At 44.3% G+C, this 19,593-nt stretch overlaps 1 protein-coding gene across 3 annotated transcripts in view; it reads right to left on the bottom strand.

The window, feature by feature from the left end:
• LOC310671538 (malignant fibrous histiocytoma-amplified sequence 1 homolog) overlaps positions 1-19,593 on the bottom strand; it is a 21,759-nt gene extending 2,166 nt beyond the window's left edge. The window contains exons 1-10 of one of the 3 annotated variants that reach the window (XR_014508062.1): positions 18,589-19,593; positions 16,541-17,420; positions 15,363-15,654; positions 13,771-13,960; positions 12,384-12,574; positions 10,807-11,288; positions 10,033-10,186; positions 8,452-8,611; positions 5,670-5,740; positions 4,399-4,499 (exon numbers count right to left, since the gene is read on the bottom strand). Coding sequence is in view for 1 of the 3 variants with exons in the window: in XM_083427783.1 (XP_083283909.1) it covers positions 4,399-4,499; positions 5,670-5,740; positions 8,452-8,611; positions 10,029-10,186; positions 10,807-11,288; positions 12,384-12,574; positions 13,771-13,960; positions 15,363-15,654; positions 16,541-17,420; positions 18,589-18,607 (2,544 nt within the window). In the remaining 2 variants the exon portion in view is untranslated. Of the gene's footprint in view, positions 1-4,398; positions 4,500-5,669; positions 5,741-8,451; positions 8,612-10,028; positions 10,187-10,806; positions 11,289-12,383; positions 12,575-13,770; positions 13,961-15,362; positions 15,655-16,540; positions 17,421-18,588 lie in introns of all 3 variants that reach the window. The other 2 variants (XM_083427783.1, XR_014508063.1) reach the window with 2 other exon arrangements.

Raw genomic sequence — 19,593 nt, 5'->3', positions numbered from 1 at the left:
AGCTGTGGGAGGAGCTTATCAGTGTTTGCAGGGCAGCGGCTGAAGAAGGAGCCAAAAGGGGTTTCTTGTGTGTGTGATTCTTGTGGCTGATTAGCTGCTTTCCCTGGTCAAAGGTCAGAGGGGGCAGGGTTTCTGTTGAGGCAGGTGATTAGCTGTGGGAGGAGCTTATCAGTGTTTGCAGGGCAGCGGCGCGCGCCTATCGGCGCGCGCAGTTTGAACCATCTTTTAGATTTAGGGGAGCTAGTCTCAAGCCCAACGACACATTCTCAAGATGGAGGGGGAGGGAACAGCTGCAGTCGCCTGCAGTTCCTGCGCAATGTTTGCCATCTTGCCAAAGGTTGCAGGCAGCTTTACGTGCAGCAATTGCATGTTGATTGCCCTCCTAAAAGACAAAGTCCAGCAACTGGAGGAACGTGTAGCTACGCTCCAAAGAATTAGAGAGCTGGAGCTCTTCTTGGAAGCAACAGAGCACACCGTCTCCACCAAGGAGGAGACAGGGGACCCCCCTGAGAAGGAGGCTAGTTCACCAACACAGGAGCCCGATATGTGGAGAAACGTGACTCAAAGAAGTAGGAGGCCCAGGGTTCGCTCTGATTGTCTAGAAATACACAATCGCTTTGAGGTCCTCTCCCCTGGCATGGAAGACGAAGAGCAGACTCCATTTGAGGATCTCTCCCTCATTACAGTCGATCACGTATATGAAGATGAGCAGCAAAGTCAGTCCTCAGGGAATGTGCAGGCGACCTTGGAACGGACCGCTCACGGAAGAACCCTGACCAAACCTAAGAGAAGGCGTGTAGTGGTGATAGGGGATTCCCTACTGAGGGGAACAGAAGCAGTGATCTGTGGGCCTGACAAGATGTCTCGGGAAGTGTGCTGTCTTCCCGGGGCTAAGATCCAAGATGTAACTGAACGACTGCAAGGAATCATAAAACCCACTGACAAATACCCCTTCCTCTTGGTTCATGTGGGAACCAATGACACTGCAAGCAATAGCCTCCAGAAGATCAAAAGAGACTACGAGGCTCTGGGCAGGAAATTGAAGCAATTAAATGCACAAATCGTCATCTCATCTGTCCTCCCAGTTGAACGACGTGGCCCAGGGAGAGAGAGGAAAATAGTGGAAGTAAACAGCTGGCTTCGCAAATGGTGTAAACAGGAACGGTTTGGATTCTTAGATCACGGACTGCAGTTTCTTGAGGATGGACTTCTGGCAAGCGATGGGCTGCACCTCACAACGGTTGGGAGGAATGTTTTTGCCAAAAAACTAAGAAACCTCATCAGGAGGGCTTTAAACTGACTAATGTGGGGGAGGGAGACAGTGCTCCTGAAGGTAGGAGTCTATTAATTGATGAAGAAGATCATCCAAATGTCATAGACCAAATTAAGCAAACAGCAAGCAGACCTAGTGGTGGGAGGAAAAAATCCTTAAATAAGAGACACGGGGGAATGACTAATGGACTTCAATGTCTGTACACTAATGCACAAAGCATGGGAAATAAACAAGATGAGCTTGAGCTCTTGGTACAGCAAACTAAATATGACATAATAGGCATCACTGAAACCTGGTGGGATAAGTCCCACGATTGGAATGTAAAAATGGAGGGATACAATCTATTTCAGAGAAACAGACCAGACAAGAAAGGAGGAGGAGTGGCGTTATATGTCAAGGATGTGTATAACTGTGAAGAGATCCAAGATTTAGAACCTCAAAGCCAAAGTGAGAGCATTTGGGTCAAAATTAAGGGAGAGAAGAATAATAGTGACCTCATTGTGGGAGTTTACTATAGATCCCCAAGCCAAACGGAGGACATAGATGATGCCTTCCTGGAACAGATGGCCAAGCATGCAAAAGGAAGGGAGATAGTAGTAATGGGGGACTTCAATTACCCAGATATTTGTTGGATGTCAAACTCAGCCAAGAGCATAAGGTCAAACAGATTCCTCACTGGCCTTGCAGACAACTTCATTGTCCAGAAAGTGGGAGAAGCAACAAGAGGAACAGCCATTTTAGATCTGGTCCTAACCAATGTCGATGACTTGGTTAATGGGGTAGAAGTGGAAGGATCATTAGGCGCAAGTGATCATGCTCTTCTGAAGTTTACTATACAACGGAAAGGAGCAGCCAAGCATACTAGGACTCAATTTCTTGACTTTAAGAAAGCCGACTTCATAAAACTTAGGGAAGTGCTGGGTGAGATCCCATGGACAGTAATACTAAAAGGAAAGGGAGTTCATGATGGCTGGGAGTTTGTTAAGAGGGAGATAGTAAAAGCACAACTTCAGGCAATACCAATGAGACGGAAACATGGAAGGTGCCTAAAGAAGCCAGGGTGGCTATCTAAAGAACTTTTAACTGAGTTAAGATTAAAAAAGGATGTGTACAAAAAATGGAAAAGGGGGGAAACCACCAAAGAGGAATTCAAACAAATAGCCAGCACGTGTAGACACAAAGTCAGAAAAGCTAAAGCACAGAATGAACTCAGGCTTGCTAGAGAGGTTAAAAGCAACAAAAAAGGCTTCTATGGGTATGTTCGTAGCAAAAGGAAGAACAAAGAAACAGTGGGGTCACTCAGAGGAGAAGATGGTGAAATGCAAACAGGGGACACAGAAAGGGCTGAACTCCTCAATGCCTTCTTTGCCTCAGTCTTCTCCGATAAAGAAAACAATGCCCGACCTGAAGAATTTGGAGGAAATGATTCAGCAGAGGAAACACAGCCCAGAATAACTAAGGAGATAGTACAAGAATACTTGGCTAGTTTAGATGTATTCAAGTCTCCAGGGCCAGATGAACTGCATCCAAGAGTATTAAAAGAACTGGCAGATGTGATCTCAGAACCACTGGCAATCATCTTTGAGAATTCCTGGAGAACAGGCGAAGTCCCGGCAGACTGGAGGAGGGCAAATGTTGTCCCTATTTTCAAAAAGGGGAAAAGAGAGGACCCAAATAATTACCGCCCAGTCAGTCTAACATCAATACCAGGGAAGATTCTGGAGCAGATCATTAAGCAAACAATCTGTGAGCACCTAGAAAGGAATGCTGTGATCACCAATAGTCAGCATGGATTTCTGAAAAATAAGTCATGTCAGACTAACCTGATCTCATTTTTTGACAGAATTACAAGCCTGGTAGATGAAGGGAACGCAGTGGATGTAGTCTACCTTGATTTCAGCAAGGCATTTGACAAGGTGCCCCATGATATTCTTGTAAAGAAGCTGGTAAAATGCGGTCTTGACTATGCTACCACTCAGTGGATTTGTAACTGGCTGACTGACCGGACCCAAAGGGTGCTCATCAATGGTTCCTCTTCATCCTGGAGAAGAGTGACTAGTGGGGTGCCACAGGGTTCTGTCTTGGGCCCGGTCTTATTCAACATCTTTATCAACGACTTGGATGATGGACTCAAGGGCATCCTGATCAAATTTGCAGATGACACCAAACTGGGAGGGGTGGCTAACACCCCAGAAGACAGGATCACACTTCAAAACGACCTTGACAGATTAGAGAACTGGGCCAAAACAAACAAGATGAATTTTAACAGGGAGAAATGTAAAGTATTGCACTTGGGCAAAAAAAATGAGAGGCACAAATACAAGATGGGTGACACCTGGCTTGAGAGCAGTACATGTGAAAAGGATCTAGGAGTCTTGGTTGACCACAAACTTAACATGAGCCAACAGTGTGACGCGGCAGCTAAAAAAGCCAATGCAATTTTGGGCTGCATCAATAGGAGTATAGCATCTAGATCAAGGGAAGTTATAGTGCCACTGTATTCTGCTCTGGTCAGACCTCACCTGGAGTACTGTGTCCAGTTCTGGGCACCACAGTTCAAGAAGGACACTGACAAACTAGAACGTGTACAGAGGAGGGCAACCAAAATGGTCAAAGGCCTGGAAACAATGCCTTATGAGGATCGGCTAAGGGAGCTGGGCATGTTTAGCCTGGAGAAGAGGAGGTTAAGGGGTGATATGATAGCCATGTTCAAATATATAAAAGGATGTCACATAGAGGAGGGAGAAAGGTTGTTTTCTGCTGCTCCAGAGAAGCGGACACGGAGCAATGGATACAAACTACAAGAAAGAAGATTCCACCTAAACATTAGGAAGAACTTCCTGACAGTAAGAGCTGTTCGACAGTGGAATTTGCTGCCAAGGAGTGTGGTGGAGTCTCCTTCTTTGGAGGTCTTTAAGCAGAGGCTTGACAACCATATGTCAGGAGTGCTCTGATGGTGTTTCCTGCTTGGCAGGGGGTTGGACTCGATGACCCTTGTGGTCTCTTCCAACTCTATGATTCTATGATTCTATGATTCTATGAGGACTCATCAAGACCGCCTAGACAAAAGTATAAATCCCCAAGAACAAAGCACAGTAAACAGCAGCCCACCCATACATGCATACCTGACTTTCCACATGGACAGTGCTGGATCCAAAGGTGGCGTTGCCATAGCTGGTGACATAATACTGTGCAGGGACCTGGGCAATGCTCCGTTCACTTGGGACTAAAAGAATAACATGGTTAGTTATCCAGCTAGTAAATGCGACCAATGACTGGGTGCATATTTCCCCCCTTCATACTCTTAGTTTTGCATTACTATTTCATATTCCCAGTGGGGTTTTTTGTGATACTCGTTGATAATCGCACACCAGTACTTCTTTCTATTTTATGCTGCCCATGGCAGCCAATTTTTGCCGATACCCCACACTATTTTTATCAATGCAAGAGTGCCAGAACCTTTTCCTTGCTTTCATTCTTTTTAACTTAAAAAGCACTGTGTTTTATGATGCTTTGAGCAAGTAGAGGAGGCAGCCAAAGCACGAACTCTGGGCAGTATGCTAAAATGATAGCCGTAATAGAAATTATGGAGGCCTGAGGGGAGGGGAGCACACTAGGCCAGCGGTGCCAACTTGAATAAAATATTGGGGAGGGGGTACAGCTAAACCCCTACCCAAATAATCGCTCACATGACACTCTGCACACACACACACACCATGCCCATCAACTTGGGAGGGGGGCGGTCCCCTCAAATATTTTATGGGGGGGGGGTCCCTTGCCTAGGAGTTGGCTCCTATGCACTGGGCTATGGACATGAGTCAAGAGATGGAAAGCTCCCACCAATCACCTCCTTGCTGTACTTTGGCAAGATCCTCTGATTCAAAACACCCCTACTAGCATGATACTATAATACCAGCAATTAGAGTAGCTCCTGTTTTGGCCACAATCCAGTGAAGACGTAAATGTGCTTAAACCCACTGAAATCAATCACTTAACTATTAGTTGTTGTCTATATCACCCTCCAGCACACCCACAAAACGAAACAGAAGAAGCAACGGGTGCACTTTATAGGGCAATACAGTCATACCTTGGTTCCAGAACAGAATCCGTTCCGGAAGTCCGTTTGGCTTTTAAAACCCAAGGTGCGGCTTCCAATTGTCTGCACTCAATCAGAAGCAGCAGAAGCTGCGTCAGATGTTCAGCTTCCAAATAAAGTTTGTAAACCGGAACACTTACTTCCAGGTTTGAGGCATTCAGGAGCCAAAACGTTTGAGTCGCAAGGTGTTCGACAACGGAGGTACGACTGTACTTGACAGTCTCTCCTCAGCTCCTGCACCCCACCAGCCAGGTTTAAATGTGTCTACGGTTGAATGAAACCTGAAATCTCTGGTCTCACCTTTTGGTAACAGCAGCTCAGTTTCAAATCGAAAGGCACAAGTTCCACATGTTTTGATTTCTTCTTTGGTCCTTTGGAGAAGGGAAGGAATACCAAGGCAAGAGTAAACAGATTTTGCAATCAAAATATTTATTTATTTTTGGTAACTCTTCAACTTGAAGGATGGCGACACAAAGGTTGTGTACACACTACAGCACATTTGAAGAACATTTCCCCCCCGAAAATAATTCTGGTTTGTTAAGGGCTGCTGGGAATTGTACCTCTGTGAACAATAAATTGTCAGTGCCCAGAATTCTTTGGGTGAAAGCAAGGGCTTTAGGGGTACAGTATGTACACAGCCTAAGGCAGGGAGGTGGCATCTATGACCCTCCAGATCAGATAATTGCTGGACTACAGTTTCCATCATTCCCGACAACTCACGATGCTACTGGCACTGATGGGAGTTGAGTTCAACTACATGTGAAGAGCTCACCAGTGCACTAGGGGTTGTATTCCCACATTGGTCATACTCAAGAGTACACCCCCTGAAATTTATACACATGACTTAGGTACATTAATTCAAATGTGCTGATTCTGAGTAAAACAATCCTAGAATGCTGGACATACAAAAACCTATTCAAATCTCACCAAACCACTGATAAGCTCTTGGGGGGGGGGTACACAATGACTGGTCTGACTGGCGAAATCTACCCATTTGTGTTGAACTAAAGCAGAAATGTTCCAAAAGGCTTGCAAATACCATTTTGGTAGTCAAGGTAACCCCAGACTAATTGGTGGTTGTTGCAAAAATGAGCTCGTATATATTTATATTCCCTTCCTTTGATGTACAGTGGTACCTCGGAAGTCAAACGGAATCCATTCCGTTTGACTTCCAAAACGTTCCGACTTCCAAAGCCATGGAAGCCCCGTCAGACATTCCAGAAGAACGTTTGGAAACCGGGAACATTCACTTCTGGTTTTCGATCGGGAGCCAAAACATACGAGTTCCAGGATATTCGAGAACCAAGGTACGACCGTGTGCTAATTGGTTTGCTTTGTTGTTGTGCTTATCTGCGGATCTTGGGATGCTGGGCTCTAGGCCCAGAGGCAGGAGAAGCTCTGGAGAGCTGCCTCACCATCCAGGTGTGATGGGGTGTTCTGGGCAAACCAACCTATGCTGCTTTGTGCATGAAGGCTGCGTGAACGTTTCCTTGGGTGAACGTTTGCAGAAAGGAGGAACATCAATGCTGCACTTCCCCCACCTCTGTTGGACATCAGAATAGGGGAACATCAGAATAGGGGAAGGAGAGAGTGGCCTATGTGAGAACATTTGTGGCTGGCTCAAAGGAGGCTGGCTGCTATTTCTGGAGCTTGACAGCTTTGAAAAACTTGCTGCTGGTTACACTATTCATAAAAACCTGACAGCAGCTGAGAGTTTTAGCCTATCTGCTTTAAATGCTTTCAAACATAAATGTTTATATTTTACATATGCCTTAGATCATGGGTAGGCAAACCTAAGGCCCAGGTGCTGGATCTGGCCCAATTGCCTTCTAAATCTGGCCCACGGATGGTCCAGGAATCAGCGTGTTTTTACATGAGTAGAATGTGTCCTTTTATTTAAAATGTACCTCTGGGTTATTTGTGGGGCCTGCCTGGTGTTTTTACATGAGTAGAATGTGTCCTTTTATTTAAAATGCATCTCTGTTATTTGCGGGGCATAGGAATTTGTTCATTCCCCCCCCCCCCCAAATATAGTCCGTCCCCCCACGAGGTTGGAAGGACAGTGGACCGGCCCCCTGCTGAAAAAGTTTGCTGACCCCTGCCTTAGATAATTTAAACATCATCTACTGATAACTTTTTTTAATGGTCAATATTGCCTATTTTATCATTTAAAATTTAATTTAAATGAATTTAAAATATTATAGCAATATTTTTATGTTTATTTGCTTTGACATGTTTTGAAATGAATTGGTATTAAGACTGTTGTAATTATGTGTTCTTCCTCCCCCCCCCCTTTGCTCTTGTGTGGTATGAGTGGATTTAGACATACTTATGTGGAAAAGAGGCATGAAAACTGAAAGAACAACAATAAAAAAGAACTTGCCTGGCCTATCTCACAGGGTTGTTGTGAACATAAAGTATTTGAAATGAGATAGCTTAACATGTTATGTGTTGCCTATGGTCTCTTTGTGGGAGAAAGAAAAGCTTGATAGATAACTTGTCTGATTTATATATTGTGCAAATTACCCCCCTGAGGTCTAGCTAGAAGAATGTGAAGCCTAAAGGAAAAGAAAAAATCAAAACACAACACATCACACATCAAATAAGAGGTGATAAGAAAGATGGACAGTTAATTTGTTTCTTGATATCACTAGTAGAATATGGTGGAGCAAAACAAAATGGCCCATTGGAAATATATGAAAGTTTTTAAATTGACTTTGATGGGTACAGAGCCATCCTCCTAGTTGCTTTGAATTCAGAGCACTTTGCCTCTGGGCCAACATCAGGGCTTTGTTTGAAATACACTATGTGTTCTCAGGGTATGGCCAAAGCTACTGTAGTTGTAACTTAAACATTATGCAAATAACAAAAGGTACCTGTGTTGGCCTATAAGGAAAAAAAATCAAAATCCATATTAAGGCAATACCTTTATTAGGCTAACCAAAATGTGCTAAACAGTGTGCAAGATTTCAAGTTCTCCAGAAGCCTTCATCATTGAAGATGGAATTTGCTGTTTTTACTGCTGAAAAGTTAGGAAACTTCATGCTCTCAGGGCAGGGGAGCAGAGGGGCGAGATACTTACACTGTGCTTTTGTCATCCACATCTGGCCAGACAAATTCTGCAGGGCAGCCAGCTGTCCGACAAGGTGTCTTCACACAAAGATGGAGACCAGGCCACTCCTCCAAGAGTTTGTTGCTGATGGAGATTATTGTCATAACAAAGTCCCACACCAACTGGAATCCTTTAAAAGACATCAGAGAAACGGAACTATGTGGGATTTTCTGTCTAGATAGTTGGCTAAAGGGAAATGTTGACAGATGCATCTTTTTAGCCAACAGAAGTTGTCGGCAAAACAATTTATCAGCAAAAAATAAATAAATTACCAAAAACAACAAAGCCTCCTGCAGTACCCTAAAGGCAGCAAATCTAGCTTTCATAGACTACAGTCCACTTCATCAGATGCATTAAATGTTACCCCAACTTGCAGGCGTATTTGTACATCATTGGGGAGGAAACTGTAAACAGTGAGATCAGAAGGGAAGAAATGCAGAAAACTGCAGGCATAATTCCTTATTGAGAGAGACTGTTCACAAAACATGTGGTTAACGCAAGCATCCTGGCATCAGCAAGGGCAGAGCCACAGCACACATATAAAGTGCATTCAACCCACATTTAAACCATGTGGCTTCCCCCAAAGAATCCTGGGGACTGTAGTTTCTCCCCACAGATCTACAATTCCCAGTATCCTTTGCAAACTACCGTTCCCAGGATTCTCTGGAGAAAGTTATGTGCTTTAAAAGGCGTGTTGGGTGTACTTTAAATGTATGGTGTGGGTCTTCACTCAGCTAATCAATACATCATCAAATAACCCATTATGCTTATTTAATCCACAAGTGAATAGAACTGAAACCAAACAAGTCCCAAAGTTTTGCACTCGTTTTGCACTAAAAATACCCCACGTTTTGTACCACTCTCCAAACTGAGGAATTGATACAGCAAACCATGATTCCCAGTTAACACCCAAAAATCCAACACTGTCTGATTCACTCCACACTGGCGCAAAATTCCGGGTTTGTGGTGCAAAAAGCTTGGCACTGGTTTGGATGGGACCCCAAATTTCAGGGCACGTGGTTCATGAAGCTTTCCATTGAATTACATTTAAAAGTTGATTATTATCACTTGTGGGGTTGAATTGGCACAATTTTTAATCACACTACATGTTGGCTCACCAATGCTAGGATGTTTATGTTATCAACTGCTGCCACAGTTAGTAAGGTATTTATCTTCATCTGTGCTTTTCCACATTTCCTTTCCCCCCTGACCTCATTGTTTACAAATCCCTCCCCCAATCATGTATAAATCTACCTGCAACTCAGGATATAACACTACATGCATCTGAAACTGCCAAATTTAACCTACACAAAAGTTTTCAGCTGTTTGTGCCTGAGTTTGGTGCTGCCACCATCAGGTCTGTGTTGGCACATCAAAGCCAGCTTCAGATTAACACCCTGAAGCAAGCATGATCCTATCTGCTCCAATTTCCCATAAAAGCTTTGTGCTTGATATATGATAATGCTGGCTTTTCAGCTGAAAGAGAAAGGAAGGAGACCATTTCTAACATCCAACAAAGTGAGTCAAAGTTTGTCCTTCTGTGGTACCTGCCCTCTCAGCTGGTTTTCTGCACCTGAGTTCAATGTAGCTATATCCTTTCTGGTTGTTCGCTTTGATCAGTAAAGGTTTGCCACTGCAGATGAGCAGGCATATCGCTTTTGCAACCCAGTGGGTTGAGAAGAAAGAGCAAGCTTTCACCATGAGCCTGGAAAGAGAGAAACAACAGCCAGTGCCTTCAGATCCCATCATGGATGTGCACAACGCATTTCCTTGGGTGTGCAGCCAGGGAATATATGAATATACAGATAGGTAGGTAGATGATAGATAGATAGATAGATAGATAGATAGATAGATAGAGATAGATACTCATTCTTGGTTGTAAATGCTATTGGTTTAATTTATCAAACAAACAAAAGAAACTAAAACTTAACTAAATGTAACTTTTTAAATTAAACTTTACTTAAAAAATACAAACTGATCAAAAGACACACAAAATACCAAAATTTTGCTGTAGTGCAATTTTTGCTTGAAAATTTCTGTGGGAAATGTATGTATGTTTGTGGCTGCCCCAGGTTATGCAAATCAGCAAATTTTCATGACTGCGGCCCAAATTCAAAGGAGACTGCAAACAGCAGAAATTGGTCACAAGCTGGCATCTATGCAATCAGCAGTCTGTTTAACCAGAGCTTTTTTTCAGCTGGAACTCACCAGAACTCAGTTCCAGCCCCTCTCAGGTGGGCACAATTGCCATTCTAAGAGGAGGGAGGTGTTCTTGGTAAGTTCTGGCAACTTTTTTCCTAAAAAAATAGCACTTTGTTTAACTACCTTTTGAAGAAGCCCTCTGGGATCTCTGGGGAAAAGTAGACACGGATATGAAGGTCTTCTTTGTCGTCTCCTCCCCACATTTTGGAAACCTCCTCACTCTGGTTGAGATAAGTGGGAAATAAGTAGTGAGTTTCCTCATGGCCCTGTGCGGCTTCCCACGGCAATCCAGGCACAAAGACTCGGGCTCTTGGATTGAGCCCCTCTGTATTTCTGACCTCCAGACAGATCTCAAAGTGCTCCAACAGGCTAAAGAGCTTCCCCTTCTGAGATCTGCTGCCCACCATTTCCTCAAAGACGTCTCTCATGCCATCCAAGTAGAGCTGGTGTTTGAGCAAAGCTCTCATGGCCTTCTGGCACAACATGGCCTTTGACTTGAATGCCCACACCCAGTTGGCCCGGTCTCGAATGGTGGCATGTTCTGCTATCAAGATGTCCACAGCAATGCTCTCCAGCTGCTGCGTCAGGCCATACCGGACAAGAGTCTGGAAGAACAGAAGCATTAAAAAAATAAAATACAGGCATAGAAAAATCAAGTCTTAAATACACGACAGGTAAGGCTCACACTTTCCCTAGATCAGGGGTAGCAAATACATCCTTCAGATGTTTTGGACCACAACTCCCATCAGCCCAAGCCCAAGTGTGATCAGTAGACAGTGATGATGGGAGTTGTAGTTAAAAATATTTGAAAGCACCAAGTTGGGGAAGCCTGCCTAACCCTCTTAGCATATGCTACAGCTATTAGGAGTCATTGAAAGAAAATGGCTTCCAGCAAAGACGTGGTTGGCAGGCGGGAATTCAGAACTGGTCTCTCTCAGTAGCTGATACGCACAGGTGAATCAACACACATGCCTGGCTAGTCCATCCCGCTGTATTATCTGCAATCCTATTGTGAGATGCAATGCCGACGGTGATGCAGTGTTTGAAAGATGGCAAGGGGGGGCGGGGGGGGGACAGACTGTTCCTATAGTCTATTCTTTGCTATCTTTTCATAGCCTATTGATAAACCCTTTTGGAGCAAGTGGTCTCATTTAGACAGTAATTACCTGAAATCCCCATTTTGTGCTAGAACACAACCAAGGAGGTCATAAAAGTCTTGCATTCGCCTCTACAGCTTGCAGTGTGAACATGCTGATCTGAAGGACGTGCCTGCCTTTGGAATGCAAGGGATCAGGCGTGGTGAAGCTGCATTAGTGATTTCCTCAATCAGGTTCAAACTAGATGTCGTTAGTGGGGACAACAAGATGATGGGCATAACTCCCTCCTGTAATGAGGCATTAACCACTCCCTGGACCCATCTAGCCAATTCCCACCCACTAGATTTTATAGTAGTGTATAAATAAAAGGCACAGAACATCCGTCTGTAAAGCAGTTGGCAACCTCAGGCTGAGCCTTGGCACTCTAAAGGAGTCTGTTTATCTCCTAGAAAACTTTCTGTTGTGACGTGGTAAATAAATAAATGCTACACGCTTGTGTGGCACCTCCATTTTCATTCCCCTTCTAGCTAACTTCAGAGAATCAATGTCTCTACAGCATAAAGAGATCTGCTGTGGAAGCAGCAAAGGACACCTGGAACTCACTTTGAAGATGGTTATGAGAATGTCCGGGCATAGAAACACCGTGCTCTCCAGCTGCTTGACCTCTTCGTACCACACGATTAGCCCAATGCGGTGAAGGTATCTCAGGATATCCCGCAGAAGTTCTACATCAAGGTGGGTCAGGCGATACTGATAGGAAAGCTCTCTATGTAACAGACTGAGATCCATCATACCTAAAGGGCCATTAGAAGAAGACTTGTTTCTAGTGACTGCAAGGGATCCACAGAACGAAATACTTTGAGTAAGCAGGTTTGGGATCAGCCTGTCCGTAGAATGGGATGGATGGATTTGTCAAATTTGGATTATCTCTGTTTCTCATATTTCCACCTCTAAACTCATTTATCCACGTTTCCACATGACTTGGCTATTTATTTATAAATTTTGAAGAACGGCTGTCTGTCTTTCAGTTTGCGTATTGTTTCAGAAAGTGTGAATTAGGTAAGGTTTGTCTCCAGATGTGACCTGAATGTCTTTCCCTTCCCTGTCTATAAGTGAATGAAATGCTGTAGTTCTGCTGTTGGAGCAGAACTAGAGGAGGGCAGTAAATATTAAAGAGGTCAATGCTAATGAAGAATCACATCCTTACTTAAGCTGGCTCCTTCAGGTGGTTAACAACTATTTTGGAATTCATTGTAGATCTGGGAATGTGAAAATGCTCCCATAGTTTTAAATTTGAATGTGTGGGGAGTTTTCTCTGTGGTCTTGCTGCAAAAGGGGATCAGGGCCATCAACCAGTGATCATTTTATTTTATTTAATATGCTTTATACTTGGTTCAAATGTTGTTATTATGCTTTAATTGGAGTTTTATGCTTTCACTAGATTTTTATTATTTTAAAAACGGGGGCCTGCCCAACTTTTCAGGCTGAGTGGACTATAAAAATAAGCAAATTGACCACAGAAGAGAAGCCAGTATCAGCCTCCTGCTATTGTCCTGAGGGACAGCTGTCTGAGAGACTGACTCAGAGACTTTGGTTCTCCCCCAAGCAATCTAGAGGCCATCACCTTTATTGCAAGTGTTTATGAGATGGCTGTGACAGTGGCTGTGTATTTCAGGGAAATACACTCTGTACATAGGAAACTGCCATCTACTGAGTCTGACTATTGGTCCATCTTACTCAGTTTTCATCTATGCTAATGATCTCCAGGGTTTCAAGGAAGGGAGTCTTTCCCAAGAGATGCTGGGGAATGAACTGGGAACCTTCCACATGCAACGAAAGCAGATATACTACCCCAAGCGACGCCTCTTCCCAAATGTTCAGAAGGACCCTGTTCTGCATCATGACTTCACCTATTCAAGGGCTAGGATCTTGCATTTAAAAGGGGAAAGAGAGGGGAGGTGCAAAATGCCCATTCATAACAGTTACTTGCCATGCTCTGCCAACTCTTCATTTTTTTGCACAATATTCACAATTGCAGCTTCTACTTGTTTGTAGATAGGGGGGAGCACTTGGATGACATTCGGGAAGACAGCCTCATTCTTGACGTGCTTCAGAATTGTGCCTTCGAGTGTTTTGATGTCCTCGTAATCCATGCAATTGACGGGAACAAGGTCCAAAACCTGGGGCAAAAAAATATACAGATGCCACAAACAAACAAACAAACCAAAACTCCAAACAGTTTACAAGCAAGCAATAGATGCAAACGACCAAAGACTGGCATTTTGTTATTCTGGTGGGCAGTCTATGGTTTATGCATGCTGGTGGCCATAGAACTTGAGATTCCTACAATCAAACTAAATCTCTAGATGGACATGAGATTCAGAACAGATGAAAGGAAGTATCTTATGCATAAGTGAACGGAGTCATTTGTCAGTGGTGGTTGGATGCATCCTCCCAGATCTGAAGATTTAGGCCTCAAAGAATCAACTGCTGGGGAACAATAACTCCAGGTTCCACTTGTGGGTGCCCACAGGCACAAGGCTAGCCACTACTGGAAGCAGGTCACTGGGCATGGCCAGAGGAAAAACAGGGTGGATCAACTCATATAAATTTTACCTTTGTACAGCAGGATAGCTTGTAATTCACTCACACACTGCTCTCGGTCCTGCATTCAGGCAAGTGAGAGACATTATCAAAGATCAGGGACACATTCCAGCCGGGCTGAAGCACTTGTGGAAGGTGTAAAAGTAAGGCCAGTGAGTGGTGTGGGCTGGCGAAAGGGGGATGTGCTTAGGGCAGGTCTCAATGGCCTGCAGCATTAGCCTCAAGGGCCATTGAGGGTGACCTGGTGGGACTTATTTGGCCCCCAGATCTGAGGTTCCCACCCCTGGAATGAATGGACTTTTGGTCTGCTCTAGGCACCTTCTTTTGTTCTTAAGGTTCAATGTCGCAGCCTCCAAAATGTCTATATACCCCCCCCAACAAAAATGCTGCTTATTCACATCCTACTTTTGACTAAGGAGTTGACAAATTGGGGGCCAGATGGCACCACTCACAAGAGAGCCATGTTACTGCCTGTGCTTTCTGACTGCTGTATGGAAAAGCACATGAATCTGACCTTTGAATAGTTTGTAAGTAAACTATTTTTAACTTCCCAAACATGTTTTTTCCCCTAGGATGGTGAAAGGGGAAGCTTTGGAACTCACAAGGACATATTTTAAAGGTCCAACAGTCTATTTTTACACATTTCATTTGCTGGATATTTTGTGATTTTAAATCTCTGCTCGCCCAAGGGTACTTGTCTCAAACTTGAATCTTGGCATCCAGGGAATTCTCTTTTTATCTACTTAATTTTTCTTTCCCAACCAACACACTCTTGGGAGTTTACATCACATCATATTCTGTAATGCAGGGACTGGAAACTTGTGGCCCTCCAGATGTTGTTAGACTCCTAACTCAGGTCAAGCCACAGCCATTGTAACTGATGGTCAGGGAGTTCTGTCCAACATCTGACGGGCCACAGGTTTCCCACCCCTGATGTAGGGCATCCTAAATATTCGAAATACATCACATTTTCCTCACCGTAAGGGTGCATTGCTCCATTTCCTTCAGCCTATTCCACTGGTCCACAAAGAACTCTGATTCCTCATTGTCCTCCAGGTTGGCAATGAGATGGGCTAAGGTGCTCTTTCTCTCATCCAGCATGTCCTGGATCTTGCTCATTATATCCTCTTTCTTTTCTTTAACCTCCTGCTCACAACAAGCATCTATGTGAGTTCCAACGGGAAGGACCACGGAGTTGGGCACTCGCATAAAGAGGTTGTTAATCCAAAATCCAACAAGCTCCTTGAAGGAGTCATCGCTCCGCTGATACCTGAAAAAGGGAAGTTCCAGATCTCTCACAGACTTGGCCCGCTGCCCTGACAGTGTGTGGGTAAACAAATTTGTTTCTCTAATATTGGTGGCTCACAAAAAGAGTGAGGTCACATTCACACTATGCACTTAAAGCACATGATTTCCCCCAAAGAGTCCCGGGAACTGTGGTTTGTTAGGGGTGCTGGGAATTGCAGTTCTCTGAGGTTAAAGTACAGCTCCCAGTATTCTTTCAGGGAAAGATAAATGCTTTAAATATATGGTGTGGATGCGACCGGAGCTTAATTCAGATATTAAGAAGCGGCCTCTGCTATGAGAAAAATATATTCTTCTCAGCTTGCAATTGTGGCACTTGTGAAAATATCCATAAAAAGAGAATAATGATGATTATCCATAAAAGTAATATTAATTGATTGGTGGTGGCCAAGCAAAAAAGATGTTGTCGTCTTTTTTTAATTTATATGGGGTGCAATGATGAGTAGTGCACCTCAATGTCTAGCTAAGGCCTCTGCAATAGGCTTTAGCCACCTCCCATTTAGAAGAATAGCTTGCAGTGCAAGCCTATGCAAGTTTGCTTGAAAGTGTTCAGTGGAGCTTACTTCCAAGTGTGCATAAGATTTAAGACTTCATTAGTTCTCTGCTCTCTGATGGGCATACAGTACTAGCAGGGATAAAACTCCTGCAATTATAGAGATTCTGGCCGACAAAAAAAGCTAACTTCATACCCAGGAGTACAAATTTAGCCAAAGACAACACATTTAAATCCCATTCACTTATAAACAGGAATGTGAAGCACACATGCAAATCGACCCCGCTGGAGCCAACAGGACTTAAAAGCCACGCTCCCCTTTGCCCTCCCTTCACAAGGTAAGCAAGATGACACTTACTGCTGAAAGTTGATGACCAAGATGACCAGAGCCTGTGGGGTGATGAACATGTGGTGAGTCATATAGTACTCCAATTGGCCAGCGAAGTCCCAGAAGAGAAAAGTGAAGCCTTGGATCTGGAACTCGCTGATCTCAATCCCAACGGTCCGCTCTTCCTCTGACATTCGAACTATTTGCCTTTGCTTCAGGCTTTTGCAAATGGTGGACTTCCCTGCTAAGGACATCCCCAGGAACATGGTCTTGACTCGCCTGTCCTCTTCTGCTCGGCTGTTCTGCAGCTGGTCGAAGTAGCTGATGATCTGCCTGAGGCCTCCTGCGCAGACCTCGTAGGGAGGCTCCCGGAGAGGATTCCCGCTCACCTTGAACATCTTCAGAGGCAGCTCCTTGAACATCTTCATGGGAAGCTGGCGCAGCTTGTTGTTATACAGGTAGAGCTCTTGCAAACATTTCAGCTCCAAGACCGCCAAAGGGATAGCTAGGAACAGGTTGTTGGACAGGTTGAGGTACTGGAGGCTGCTGCAACAGACTGCCAGGTCCTTGGGAAGCCTATCTAAGCGGTTGTTGTTCAGTCGAAGATGTCTCAACTTTGGAAGGCAGGAAAAGACTCCCTCTGGGACAACACGGATTTGGTTCTGATTGAGTTCCAGCTTCTCCAGATGGACCAAGCTCCTGATTTCCTCTGGGAAGTCTATGATATCATTTTTAGACAAAACCAGCTTTTTCAGGTTGCAAAGTTTTGCAATCCCAGGGAGCTGTTTCAGCTTGTTCCGGTCTAAATTCAAGCTTTCTATGCCATTATTTTGCAGGACCTCAGGTGGAACCACTCGGAGCCTAAGTCTGGAAAGTGTCACTTCATTGCGGTAGCCTTCTTGCCCTTGATCTGATGAACAGAGGGCACAAGATACTGTGATGTATCATCAAGAAAAAGGACCATTGTTTCCAAGTGAGTAGCTTGCCAGACACTCTGCTCAAATTATTTCATGCCACACACACACATAAGTGAACGCTCCAGCTCTTAACCGTGTAATGCTAAACACTTTTACTAGGGACAAAACCTAATTGTTTAGAGAGAATTATTTCTGACAAACACACAGAGAATTTTACCGTACATCACTTCATCTGGAATTAACCTTTTTCTACTGCTTAGCTGCCTGGTTCTGAGTATAGGAGGGTAGTTAAATTATAGCCAGGTTGGTGTAACTGTATGTGCACGTAAATGCAAGAGAAATTGGAGACGGGATGGGGTAGGACTTATGGTATGATTAAGGTCCTACATAGCCCACTCTTTTATTTTATGTATGTATTTATTTTATTTATATCCTGCCTTTCCTCTAAGGAGCTCAAGGTGGCAGTCATGGTTTTCTTCCTCCCTACTGTATCCTCACAACCACCCTGTGATGTAGGTTAAGACTAAGAAGCTGTGACTGGTCCAAGACCACCCAGTGAATTTTTGTATTTTCAGTCAGAAGTCATTCTCACAGAGCTCAACAAATGAGGCAGGATTTAAAATATAAGTATGCCCCTTACCACTAGCTCCCATTTCAATGCAGTTCCTCTAATACTTATTTCAATACAGTTCCTCTAACCAGGCCTACTTCTGAACATATTATTTGAAAAAAAGATCCACTGCGTTGAACAAAGGGCATAATAAAAGGGACTCATAAGAGACAGGAACAGCCTGTGCTGTCGGGGGCTTCCTCTGGCCTTTTCACTGCTGCAGCTCCCGTAGCTGAGGAGTTAAGCAGCGGAGTGGAACAGGTCAGCTTTAAAACATCTTGCCTCTTCTGTCTGCCAGTGTTGCAATGAGAAGGACTGAGAAAGTTATGATTCTATGCACAGCCTGTGCCAAAACCTGAACATATGTCTCTTGGCACAGGATTACTATTTTAAAGATGGCAAGTTCTCTCTCTCATCCTAACAAATGGCAGGTAGGCCCAGCATCAGCACCCAGCACCTGACCAAGCCCTCCTCCAGCACTGCCCCTTCCATTGTTTTTCTACTCCACTCCAAGCAGCAGCAATCAGTAGGAATCAAAGGCAGGTACTCACTAGATCCATGCTGGGCCATGTTGTTGTCCTGCTGCTCCCTGCTTCACAAGCCACGGCTATATCCTTCTGACGTAACCATCTGCTTTCATTTCCTCAATTCTCTCTTTCCTTCTTCTTCCCACAATTAATTGTGCAAGATGTGAAACTTTGTGTGGGGCAAAATTGAAGGCTCAACACAGTTAAAATCACCACAGCCGTTTCCCCAGTATATGATTGCCAGTGAAATGGGGGGGGGGGGGTACACACAAACACACACACACACACACACACACACATTCCTTCACACTCGGAGGTGTGACCATGGCCCTTTCTTGCAGGGCTGGCCCAAGACATGTTGCTGCCTGAGGCAAAGGACAAAATGGCACACCCCTCATTTAAGGTTCTGAAGCCAAATGGGGAGGTGGTCAAATCTTACTTCAACACCATTGATGGGACAGCCTCCTCTGTTGCCCCTGAGGGCAGCAGGCTAGCACAGGGCAGGCCATGTGGGGCGTAGCAGAGGGGAATAGTTGGGAGTGGGCTCAAGAGGAACAGTTGGGGGCCTGCAACCTTTGGCCCCCACCCCAGCATCTGCCACCTGAGGCAGTTGCTTCCCTCTGCTTAAGGCCAGCCCTGCTTTCTTAGGATTGTGATGTTGCTCTCTAGACCAGTCAAACTCCACTTTCAGTTAATAACATCCTCTTATCTGGGGTGAAAGTAGACAAAGACCCATAGATGTAGCTATCTTTCTGGCCTTCATAAGGGAGGGAGGGAGAGGATCTTGCCCCCAGCGAAAGCTTTATGGCAGGCCTAACACACAAAACCTTGACAATGTGTTATCTTCTTGCTGATAAAGACAGACACGCAATTCATAAAGTAGTCCTTTTTGCTAAAGGTTAGAAACAAAACTGTAGCTGGGTATTATCGTGGCCATCTTATCTAATGGCTTATAGGCAGAGTCCATCATGGGTCAGTTTTTATTCAAAGTTGCTTTTGTGTTTTAATTTGTACGTTGGATATTCTTCA

This window comes from Podarcis tiliguerta, assembly GCF_965153285.1.
Source record: "Podarcis tiliguerta genome assembly, chromosome: 1".
Lineage (NCBI taxonomy): Eukaryota > Metazoa > Chordata > Lepidosauria > Squamata > Lacertidae > Podarcis > Podarcis tiliguerta.
The sequence above is the reverse complement of the archived record's forward strand: the minus strand, read 5'-3'. Positions and strand labels throughout refer to the sequence as shown.